Raw genomic sequence first — 12,768 nt, 5'->3', positions numbered from 1 at the left:
TTTACCCATATCAGAATTTTGATAGGTGATCTGATACTTGTCCAGCACAGCTTGTAGGATGAAAATTAGAATCTTGCCTTTTGACCTCATTCTAATGAGCTGCGACTGGGCAGAATGCATCTTTACCTGTTTATGTCTTTTACTTTAAATTCAAAGTAAAAATATTGATCGAGTGGGGGGCCAACTTCACGCAGATAATATATTGTAGGTACATGAAACATTTTGTGTTATTACGACATGACTTATTCATGTCATCAGAAACAATAAGACAATTCACCACCAATCTGAATGGCTGCAAATTCATAATACCTCTGTTTTATGGTTAACATACAGTACTTACTATTCCATTTCAAAGCTATCCAGACTGTTTAATTTCCTAGCCATAGCCACCCTGCATACTACCTTGAAATACAATGTAATATGCATTGGGGTATAGGAGGTTTGAACTTTGCTGTGAATTTATACAATAGTCCATGCCGTAGTGTTTCTTGCTGAGCTTGTTGTCTGCTTTAGCACAAGCTTAAATCAGGAGAGATTATCCACTGTTCTTGTTAGCACCCAATCACTCCAATTACATTTGCTCCAAAGTGACTTTTCCCCGTCATCCAGCAAGGGATTTCTTTAGCCATCAATTAGAAATGTCGCTTCTAATCTGAGTTGGCTTCCCAGACACTGGTCATTTCCCATTAGAGTCATTTTCCCCTGGATCCCATGGAGCGATAGACATCTCCGCAGCTCAATAGGGGAGACGTGGAGGAGACCATAATTAAAGAGGTGGCATTTACTCTCAGTCAGGCCCTCTAAGAGATCTGAATCTGCAATTACCTTCCAGAAAATAGCATTGTCAGGACAGGACCTGCGTTAATAATGCCCCCCATCTCTGGGGCAAAGTACAGAATGCAATCACTTCCACTTTGATTGTTTATCGCTGTACCAGGGCTTTCAGCCAGTCTACTGTAGCAAATGTACACAGAAAGAAATAATCCTGTGGGCCACTAGCTGCGTTGTACAAGTATTTTGCTGAGTGGTGACTGTGCTTATAAAGAGTAACTGTAACACCATACTCATAAAGGTTGTAATATCAGGGATAGGATTCACCATCCAGCCATCACTAAGTCTCACTCTCTATATACTTATATCACTTTCTCTTTCTCCCTGTCCCTATCTCTCACACAATTTCTACCTCGTTCACACATACTGCAAGTGCACAGACTCTCCTAAGCCTCTACCTACCTGTGCCTGACTTTCCAGATACTTTATCAAGTGCATAAGGACCATTTGCACAGAAGGCAATTAAAAGCTTTAGTGGTTCCTGCAGGCAGAGGGATAGTTTGGGGGCCCCAGTCGAGACATGAGCCAGCACCTTATTGGAGAGAGCTGGCTTTGTGCAGCAAAATGACTTCAGTAATTTATACCAAATAGACTGTAGGTAGGGTATGAGAGCCAAGAGGAACGCATCTGCATTAATCAATATGAAATTATCCTGGATGTAATTTGTGGAGGGCAGCCATGCACCTGCCCAGAAATGCGATGGGGGAAGCCTGCACATAAACAAGTGACTAAACTCTGCTGAAAATCTGTTAGCTAGAACATGAAAAAAGATCCAAAGTCAGATCCAATTGTCTGTCAGAACCCCTGGAAACAAACAACTAAAAGAGGGGAGATGATGAATGTATAACCGCTTGGAAAATAATTTCTGAAATACACTGGGTGTTTCTGACAGTGAGTCATAAAGCTTTACGTAACAAACAACACCCCTAAGCATAGAGTATATTTATATAAAAGTCTCAGTTCTGTAAATGTGACTTTTAGACCTACATTCCCAAATAAATGCAAATGTATAAGGGCCTGATTGTGAAGGATTATAAGGAAACAAATCTATTAGCATAGCAAATTCTGGTGCCAAAGATAAGTGTGTCCTTAAAATGACCATATGCAAAGGTAGCGATAGAGAGGATGTCCAGCAGATTATCTCGTTTGCATATCTTCTAATCAATCCACTTGCAGTGTTCATTTGTAAAGACCAAGAACACTGTGTCGTGATTTTGAATCAGCCAGGTGTTCATTTGCTTCAGATGGTAGTTTTCTTTGTTCTAAACATACTTTCTTCTGATACCCTCTTCCACCACGGTTCCTAGTGTCATTAGTGTCAGTAAATACAGGGAAAGTCAAGGACATTCTGGAGATGGCCTGGCCCTTCTTTGGCAGCTGGTGACCTTCCTGGTCTGAATGCTCCATGACTCTCTCCAGCCTCTTTTTTCAGGTTTCAGACAGCCCGACTCTCTTTATCACTCCCCAGGATCAGCAATTGCTCAACGACAGACTCTCAGTAATGCATCCATACTGGGTATCTCTTCAGAGCACAAGTATGTGCTTTGCAAATGTAATATACAAGGAGTGAATACAAGAGAAAGAAAGGGTGGCGGGGGGGGGGAGGGGGGTTAACAGCTTTTCAAGTACCATCCTGCAGAGGAACATTTCAAGCTTTAAAATGTGACTTGAGGCAAGATTTTAATGACATTTCACCTTTTTTTGGATAGTTATTAGTGGACAATAACAGGAAGATATAAGAGAGACAGATGGTTTGAATTTAAGATGACAGCTTTGCTGGGCCACCACGATGTCCTGGCTAGCAACATTTTTATGTAATAATTAACAAAGCCAGGCAAGAGAGAAAAGTGTCCCTTTGCTCCTTCATAATTTTTAGATTTATCCTATTTGTATCTGTATATGTAAAGTGTCTATAGTTGAAAAAATAAGATTCACATTTACATATAAGAAAACAACAGTTCTCCAGTATTGCTAGGTTTCCAGTCATTCACAAGATGTCTGCCTATTGTACAGAAATACTGAAAAATATTTAAAGCCATTCCTGTGATACATGGTTCATAAACATAGTACAGTACCAGAGGCTTAATTGGCTCAACTGCTCTCTTGGCAGACAAGTGCGTAAGTGTACCCACAGGTACAGAAAAAAGATGTCTGAACTCTCTTTTGTGGCGCGAGGAGATGAAAGGCCAGAGTAGACAGGAGCTTGTCAGGAAGACGCTGGTCCCAGCAGCAGCCAGTCAGCATGCAGGTGTAGCAGGCCAGAAGAACGACAGGTTATCATCCGCTCCCTGCTTGAGAAATAAGACGACTTATCATTCAGTCATGATGCTTGATTTATTCCTCAACTCTTGCACCATGTCATCCTCACTTCTGACATGACAGATGGCATGTTGTTTACAAATGTGAAACACTGACTGTACAATAATGTCTGCTCAAATTAAAGAGCCTCGTTTTATCACAGTTACTGTAGCTCCAAATATTTAAAGAAGCTGTCATTTTACAAATTGTATTGCAAATAGTAAATGTAATTATTATATTTTAAATAGGCAGTAGCTCTTTGATTAATTAGGTCCATGAAGCAGCAGCATGTATGAAAAAAAGGAATTATTTCACATTCGTGTTTACTGATATGAAAATTGCTTGCAGTACTTCATGTTATTAAAATGGTGCCGCTCCAGTTCAAGCTTCAAGACCTATATTTCTAGTTTTACTGTTCAGATGATGAAGAAGAGGAATATCAAAGCAATAACACAGTACTTTGTGTAGAGCTAATACAGAAAGAGAAACAAACAAACTAAATGCACAGCTGGTTCAATGCAAGATCAGCTTGTCTTATGCACAAGACTGATGGACAGATTATCACATTCAATTTATTCTCTATAATAAAATGAAATATGAAAGAATGTGGTTAAAATGTGTTCACATTAAGCTAATAACTTTAATATAATTTTTCAACAATGTCAGAGTTCATTTGATAATTAAAGCAGAATAAAAACGGTTAAATTAGTGTCTCATTTTCATACCAAGCAGCACTATTAATAACATGAAGCCAGTATGCAATTTTTCTCACTGTTCTATAGGAAATGAGCTATGAACAATAGTAATAATTGTCAATGGACATCTTGGCAATAGAGCATCTGCTTCATGTTACATAATCATCCCTGTCAAAATCCTGAAAAGACTCAAAGATAGTTGAGAAGGAAAACATGGGAAAAACTTAGGGAGAATGATAATGAAAACACTCACCCTCATGCAGTACCCTCACAGTTAATCTTCTACCAGCACTGGGGTTAAAATCTGGAGTTGTAACACTGGGGAGTTTTGGCTCATCACAAGTTTTGCAAATGTACTTTTAAAATGCCATTTTTAAATAGGTCTAGATTTTGGTTATATTCAGATAGACAGTAGCATAACAAAGTAAATGTATATGCTAAAAGGGACGTTGTTAGGCTTATTACTTGTTTTATAAATAGCAGTATAGAAAATCCTACTATCTGTATTAGTTACAAGCCAATGAACAGCTCAGTTATCATAATCTGACCAATTCACTGAAGGAGGCAAAAATCTCTTCTTATTAGAGGACAGGTGTAGTGTATAAGAGAAAGAGAGAGAGAGAGAGAGAGAGAGAGAGAGATAAACTGCTTTAAAAAGTGTTTTTCAGTGATTACATCTAAGTATAAGAGTCCCAGTCCAGTGCTCAGATTCAATGAAGCTGCACATTTTAAATATGGACACTGAGAGTGCTATTGTGTTGTGGGTTTAGTGTTTCAACGATTTGAATGGAATAAACAAAAACAGACTTTCAATGATGACATGATATAAGACAAAAATTAAATATGTTAATAAAGTACAACTTTATTTATCCCAGGATGGGCACGTGACCTGCTTTGAGACAATGAAATTTGATGTTTTATTTAAACTACTTAAATTTTGTATCTGATGGTTTGGATTATCAGTGCTTCTCTATAAGGTGCATATTGTACCTACAGTCATGTGTGACACATATGTTACTGTAATTAGAGCTGTATGTATGGTTGGCGAGGAAAAAAATTGATTACACTGGTTCAAGCTTGTTATGCATCAAGTTATTCAGAAATGTATTCTTATACATGAGCAGTCCATGTGTGAAACTACAGCACTGCAAGACACAGACATGCTGCTGCAGTTCAATTGTCACTGATGCTGTTGTGCATAATCTCATTTTGAAGCTATAACAGAGACTGGGCTTCAATAAGGCGACATAATGTTTGTGTGTTTTCTTAACATGCTAAACCTTACAGCATCTTTTAACTCCTTGATACATCAGTGTTTCAGTGTCAAAAATACAGGCAATAGATGAAGCGATTGCATGTTTCAAAACAAGTGGGATGCAACAAAATCTCAAAAGGTATGTTGTAATTCTTTATGGAAGGAAATTGTAGTTTTTGTATGTTCCATATTTTACATGAAATATTTCATACATTCACTGCCAAACAGTCTGGCTAGGAGGGGCAGGGGGACTCAAAGTGATTCAGTAGACAAAGTTAATGACAGCTTTTTCATGTAGTTGAGATTCATATGAAAAATCCACAATTAAAGCATATTAAAGCTACTTCCAGGGTTTCGGGGCTTTTTTGCTTGTTGGTTGCATCTTTATCTTGTTATGTATGAAACATAAACTGTAAATAATGTATAATAAGGTTATAATAGTTATATTGTATCTTTCCAGAGGTGGTTGAATCTTGCATTGGAAACATGAATGTAGACACGCAAGACAAACACAAACAAACAAACACCACAAATCCACTTCCAGCACTTCACAGAATATGTACTTCTCAGAATAAAAGCTAGATTCATTAAAGTTTTACAGGAAACTATAGTGTATAGAGAACTTTCTTCAGGACTGCTGATAATCAACTAATAGCTCTTTTCCATATCCATCTACTCAACATTTTAGTATTGCCATGTATTATATTAGTTAGATTTAATCAAATTAGATTAAAGAGAATTCCTTGGGCTTCTCTACCATCTTCTTTGTTCAGTATTATGACTTTCTTTCCAAGTTACTGATAAAAGCATGTGACTAATGTCAGACTCCATTTTTCTCTTGACATCTGTATGAACATGTTCCGATAAGGTCAGTGAGGCTCGTCTTATCACTGCAGCCTTTTCCGTGTTGCTCATAAGTTCTGTCAGTATCAGTCTTCATCACTGGTGACACTGAATACTTGTCGGGAATAATATCAGTGGTATTTTGAGACCCTCTTAATTATAACAGTATTATAGATGGGATATAGACGACTGTCACATCCATTGTTTAAGGACACATTTATGCAAAGGGATATTTATACTTGATGAACATACTGTATCAAAGGGGACAAAGACACAAAACAGGCATTCAGTGCTATTCATTTTGCAGCCAGACGTGCACCAAGAATAGAAACATGACAATCAACCTGATAAGAAACAAACAGAACAAAAATAAAAGGCTTTGTATTTTGTAATGCATCAGGTGCATGTTCCATGCATACTATTTCAATGCACTTTTAAACTAACAGCAGACAAATACAATTAAATAATTATTCCTGAGCCTGCCTATTCTTAAACTGTTGGGCTATATTGTCCATGGACACATTCAGTGCAGCCTGTTTCCCTGCCCTTAAATTAAACTGATTTAAGTTCTCGATAAGTATCCCTGTATCTCTTCAAATGTGATCTTATCATCAATCCCTTCTTCTTTAAGATCAGTCACTGTATAATCGCTGTGATATTAAAGACATTTGATATGGGCTTCAGAATCCAAATGTGACATTTTGGAACTGTGTTTACAGTATATTTGAGCAAATCTACACTATCTTACATAGATGTTTTGGTGTTTGTCATTACTATAAAGTGCAAAAATTCTAAAACTACTGTTCTATATATGTGAATATACACTGATTGGTGCAGAGGAGCCATTTATCTCTCACTGTGCAGAGCAGTGTCCATTCATTTGAAAGGAAATTAGTTATCAGAGGACTACAGGGAGCCTTTATAGAGTATTGTTTCAGAAAATGGCTTACCCCAAGCTTCTTTGCTTTTGCTAGACAAGAAACATCAGAAGCAGACAGAAGAGACAGTGGCTGAGAATGAGCTGCAGTTAGGGAGTTCGTCTCTTTCCTTTCCTTATTTTTTCAGTTTCTAGCTCATGAAGATGGACTATTATAGGTATATAATAGGCAGATGATGAGTGCACCTCCTCCCTGCACAGTTTGCATAGCTTCCCATATGAGGACTATTATCTGTATGCCAGGTGAATTACCACATTCAAACATCAGTACTTCAAGTCTAATACCTGTTCTTAATGAAAAACATCAACCTATAATCCGGATTCTAATCTCAACTGCAAAAAGAAAAAGTTTTATCCCAAAAATGGCCCTATAAGGAAGTGAGGACCTGACTGAAATATACCATTTCTCAAAATGTCCTTATTTTGTACATTCAGCCACATCGCCTATTTATTTACTGAAGACGAGAGTGCAAAAGAGGGGCACGACATTCCATGTACACTAAGCCTGACTGAGTGATGAATAAAGTTTTCCTACAATATGAAAATATAGTATAGTAACCAATTTTAAGGTCCAGATGGAACTAAGACAAATTACTTCATTTACTTTTTGGTGACTTAAAACTGGAATTTGGAAAGCACCATGTTTATGTTTTTTATTACATATGTTAAAGACTCGGGAGTAATCAGCAAAGTAAAACATTTTTAAATATGATGTTTGGCTGCAAAGAAACAACAACAACAACAAAATTCTTTATATTTTTCTTCTTATTGTTGTTGTTGTTGTAGAAGTAAAAACAGTAAAAGTGTTGTCAAGATCATCTGACAAAATGAGATGGAGAAGGAGGTTATCCAAATTTCGCGCATGCGCCACAGATATATTTTCTAGCTTGTTGAGCTACCAGCCAGCTAGACAAATGTAAGCTAGCATAGACATCAATTAGACAAAGAACCTTTGTGAAGAGACTAAGCGGAAAACTGTTTAAAGTATCGTAGGGTGAAAGGATTGAATGTGACACAAAGCTATCTGCGTTATCTAATATATATGGAAGTATGAAATTGAAAGGTACGCCGTCACCATGTTTTTCTAAACTTTTTGTGAGCATCAGTGCAGAGATTAGCTTTGCTAGATGCTAGTTAGCCAACGTTGTTTTCCCACCACATTGTACCAAAACGTATTGGTTTACGTTAGCTTGGTTGGTTAGCATCCTGTCACAGGAATCAGTGAAGGCCCTTTGTTTTACACCGGGTAATGCGGGGTCTTAAAAGGACATTACAGATTTAACTTGAGATTTCGTTACCTAGTTTGTGTTGCAGTAGAGGAGCAGCTTAACTCATGTAAGTCTGTGTGGTAACGTTAGTGTGTACAAACTTACTGATAATGTTGTGTGTTTAAGCTAGCTGGTCTGTGTTTAATGCTAGCATCATTTGCGGTCTAAGCCTAAAGCGAAGTTAACATTTATCTTGCTAACGTTACTGTGAGAGCATTCATGTTAGCTTAAGTTAGCTAAATGCGTATTGTGCGCTGAATTGATAGATTCGCGAAATCGTGTTGAGCTGTTAACACTATTCTTGGTTAAACTATTAAATGTTAAAATGCGACAAATAGTAAAGTAATGATGGTTTGGGCATTGTTGTGCTAACACTTTAAGTGATGTCACCTTAACATTGAGCTGTTGCTTTCAAGTGATTGCGTTTTTGTTTTTGTTTTGTTTCGTTGTTTTTTGCGTATTAAGGGTAACTTGGTCACATCCGCTTTCATCCCTGATAGCATACAAGCTAATGGAAACTCCATAAAACACGATCGTTTCAATTAATGCAAACTAGCTTAATGCCTTTCCGGGTACTATCAGTTAGTTCCCTTGTATTAAAGGCTAGGTTGCACGACTCCAGGCAATGTGTTAGCTAAACAAAGTTGCAGGTAAATCGTGAGTTAGCTAATGTAATGTTAACAAAATTGCATTTGAGACAATCATTCAACTACAGGCTTGGCTATACGATAAAGTATCAAAAATTCAAGTACCATCCAACAGTGCAAGGTATTTAAAGGAAACACTACCAACATGAGCCAGTAATCTGCTATCTTAACTGATAGATTTTTCATAACCCGCCATTAATGAATAGTTTGAAAAGCTCTGTAGTGGTGTTGCTTTATTGATACGTGGATCATCTGTGTCCTTAGGAAGGTGTGGCAGTTTTGGGTTATTGTGAGAACTGACTTCAGTGCCAGATGTTTCAGTAACATATCGGTACCTTAATTACATGTAGATTGGTCGATCAGATCTATTTTCAAGAGGTAATGTCTGCTTCTTTCCTTCTAGAGCGGAAAATGAAGCTGGGGCCATGAAGGATCCTATGATAACTTAGAAAAACTCCATCTTTGTACATTTCAACAATTCAAGAGGTGATGAGGTTTTATGTTTCATTTTTAATGTCATATGATTCTTATTCATTTAGTAGTTGCAGCTAAAGATGACTGTTGCAGCAGTGTACTGTACAAAAAAAAAGTTGACATACTTATCACTGCAAGCACCTGTCTGTATAACTCACTTGAAGTCTGTTTGCTTGATACTCTTCCATAAAAAGGTTACTGATGAAATGGCAAAGCTTTTTATTTCACTAACTGTTGTGCTACAACCAACAGAAGACCAGTGATGCACTGAGTGATTTTGGTGTCACTACCCTAAGAGTCCCCTAATAACTGAAAATACCATAGTCCGAGATGGCTTGATGGATGAGCGAGATGATAGTTTATAGATGATAAGTTTTTTTAAAGAATTTAATATGAACTTCACTGTGTGAGAACGTTGAAATGTAATGTGCTGGCATGCCAAAAAGGGGATATGTCCTGTTAGCGTCAGGGGAGGTGGGAACGTAAAACACGTAGTTTAGTGAAAATGTAGCTGTGTGAAAATGCCAGCTTTTATGTTGCTGTTGGTATATTGCGATCGTAACGCTCATCAGAAACGGTCACTAGTCAGAAAATTGAAGTTTCACTCAATTCTTAAGTCTCTGGGGTAGGAGTCTGAGTCAAGTTTTTACATTAGTCAAGGCTCATTGTTTCTGTCATACTGTGTTTATTCCAGGTGTATTTTGTCCTTTTGATTTGTATCCATTGTATTAAGGTCTAGAGTGGGTTAATATAAACGTTTTTATTGTTGAATTTTGTGAATCGGCTGATAAGTATGGAAACTGGTACACTTATCTAAAACTAATGCAGTCCAATCCAACAGTCTTGCAAAAAGTCCTTGAAGTTGATGATGATCATTTTGTGGTCTGACACTAGAGATGTGTTAATTGAACCTCACCCCATTTAAATCAGTGAAGCAAGCTTCAATGACAGACACTCCTCTGTGTATAACAGTACAATTTAACAGCAGCACAAACTACAGTGTTCATAATGAGCTGTCAGTTGAATCAGCACCTAAAAAGGCTGAACAAAACTAAACAATCTCTTCATGAAAACATTTATTACAAGGCTGCTGTATTAGTCTGCATTAATTTTAGTTTTCTGTACCTGATAAACTGCAAACTGTATAACTGGTAACATTATCAGCACCACATCATTTATCATATGTGCTAACAGGTATACTGTTGAGTAAATATCCATGAGCCAGAAGTCTGTATTGGCAGACACTCATGGAGTCTAGCAACATTAAACGTATTATCCTGAATTACTGCTTTGTTACAAAGATGAGGAGGCTGGCACTAGTAAACACACCTGACGTTACAACAATAGTTCAGTTGTTAATCATATGAGTCATATCACAGAAAGAGATGTATTTTTGTAGAGAACTATTAGGAGTGTTGAATGTCTGTGATTGACAGTGCTGTATTAAAAAAACAAACGGGAAGAGGAGCTGTTCACAAACGATCTGTCATCATGGCTGTCATATGTTTGTGTGTGAAAGAGAAATTGAGCAGGGCACAGAGAGACTGAGCAAATGCATGTGCTATGCACTACACTACAGTGAAATACAATTTAACCTGTATATGTAACACTGAACTACCATTATAGTATTTAATATTCTGTGGTGCTTTAGGAAACTCATTTGAGTTCAATGCAATAACAAACTTGCATATGATCAAAGCAATAGAAAATGCAAAAGCAAGACTTTTGAAACCATGCATTAAGGAACTGTGGACTAGCACAGCCACTGACCACAGAGTTTCTAAAATCTCAGGGCCTTTGTGGGGGCTCTTGTGGCAGTCGCTGTGGTGTAATTGCAGAGGTTTGCAAATGTGCTTCAGTGTTTCCAGCCCCTCCGCAAAGAAAACTACAGTATGATCTTTATTCTAACAAGGCAATTTAAACCATTGGTTAAAAAGGGTGAATTTCTTTGAAGAATGTTTGCTTTTAATTTGTGCAAAAATAATATTACTTAATGTTTTTTTTTTTTTTTTGGATTAATTAGTGCTTCAAGGACGTGAGTGAGTGGCACACCTAAGCCAGCAATGTCACGGGTTCCCACCCCTCCTCCTCCTGGGGAGATGTCAAGTGGACCTGTGGCAGAGAGCTGGTGTTACACACAGGTGAGGCATAGTGGGGCTCAGTGTATTATGTTCTGTACATAAAAGGTGACATAGAGAATGTTAAAGTATGTCACTGTGTGTGGCGCCATTTTGGGAGATGCTCGCTGTATTTACCTGCATACATTCTTGTTTTGTTTGGCTAAAAAATTATTTAAATCATTTAGATCTCATTGACTGTGGTAATTCAGGATGGATGACCGTAGCTGACTGTAGCTAACTCATAGCGACCCAGGAGATCCCTTCGACAAGAGTGACAGACTGAAAGATGGGAGATAACGTTAGCTAGCAACTGCTGGCATATAACAAAAACACTGCAGATGAATCAGTTTTTGTCCTGTCTGTGCTCAAACTGAACACTAAAGTGGACATTTGGATATAGTTGAGGCATTTGCTACTGTATGTAGCTGTATGAGATGGTATTTATTTTTTGTTAAATAACTTTTAGATGTATGTAGTGGATAATGGATAATGAGTGTGATCTTCCAAAATGGTGCATTTAAACAGAATTTATGTTCTCTATAATAAGTCAGGTTTAAGATACAAAATTAGATTTTAGTTGTAGCTTGTTAAATGGTTTAAAAACATATTACAATGCTGGGAAATATACTCGTGCTTCCTCCCTGATTAATATGCATTTTTACAGCAGACATTTGGATATGTCATGATGGGAGAAGCAAAGGCGGTACTAATATTAACAAGGGCTTCATTCTGTTGATGTGTCCTAGTAAGTCATGGCAGCGGGACAGAGCCAGCATACATGAAGCATTCATTCATTCATTTTCTACCGCTTAATCCCTGAACGGGGTCACGGGGTGGGGCCGGAGCCAATCCCGGCCGGCAATTCGGGCGAAGGCGGGGTACACCCTGGACAGGTCGCCAATCCATCGCAGGGCGAACACATAGACGAACAACCAGACACACACACATGCACTCCTATGGGCAATTTAGAGACACCAATTCAGGCTTGTTGCACCATTGTGTTAGATTAGTAAAACTTTTGAAACAAGTTTTTATTATTTTAGGAGGTAAACCTGCTATGCTGAGTCATATTACTTTTCAGTCCAAACTATTTACAGGTATGTGCCAAAAAATTAGAATATCAAGGAAAAGTCCATTTATTTCAATAATTTGTTTCAAAAAGTGAAACTTGTATGTTATATTAGTTCACTACACACAAAGTGAAATATTTCAAGCCTTTATTTGTTTCAATTTTGATGATTATGGATTAAAGACAAAAAAAACCCAAATCCAGTATTTCACAAAATTAGAATATTTCATGTGACCAATAAAAAAAGGATCTTAAACACATGTTGGCCTTCTGAAAAGTGTGTTAATGTACTGTATTATGTCCTCAGTACTTTGTTGGGCCTCCTTTTGCA

At 37.5% G+C, this 12,768-nt stretch overlaps 1 protein-coding gene across 2 annotated transcripts in view; it reads left to right on the top strand.

Moving 5' to 3' along the window:
• Positions 1-7,717: 7,717 nt before the first annotated feature.
• spopla (speckle type BTB/POZ protein like a) overlaps positions 7,718-12,768 on the top strand; it is a 14,730-nt gene continuing 9,679 nt past the window's right edge. The window contains exons 1-3 of one of the 2 annotated variants that reach the window (XM_020594793.1): positions 7,718-7,922; positions 9,178-9,260; positions 11,272-11,389. In XM_020594793.1, the coding sequence (XP_020450449.1) occupies positions 11,312-11,389 (78 nt within the window). In that variant the 5' untranslated portion in view covers positions 7,718-7,922; positions 9,178-9,260; positions 11,272-11,311. Of the gene's footprint in view, positions 7,923-7,945; positions 8,195-9,177; positions 9,261-11,271; positions 11,390-12,768 lie in introns of those variants that run through there. The other variant, XM_020594794.1, reaches the window with a different exon arrangement.

This window comes from Monopterus albus, unplaced genomic scaffold (genome assembly GCF_001952655.1).
Source record: "Monopterus albus unplaced genomic scaffold, M_albus_1.0 scaffold24.1, whole genome shotgun sequence".
Classification (NCBI taxonomy): Eukaryota; Metazoa; Chordata; class Actinopteri; order Synbranchiformes; family Synbranchidae; genus Monopterus; species Monopterus albus.
The sequence above is the reverse complement of the archived record's forward strand: the minus strand, read 5'-3'. Positions and strand labels throughout refer to the sequence as shown.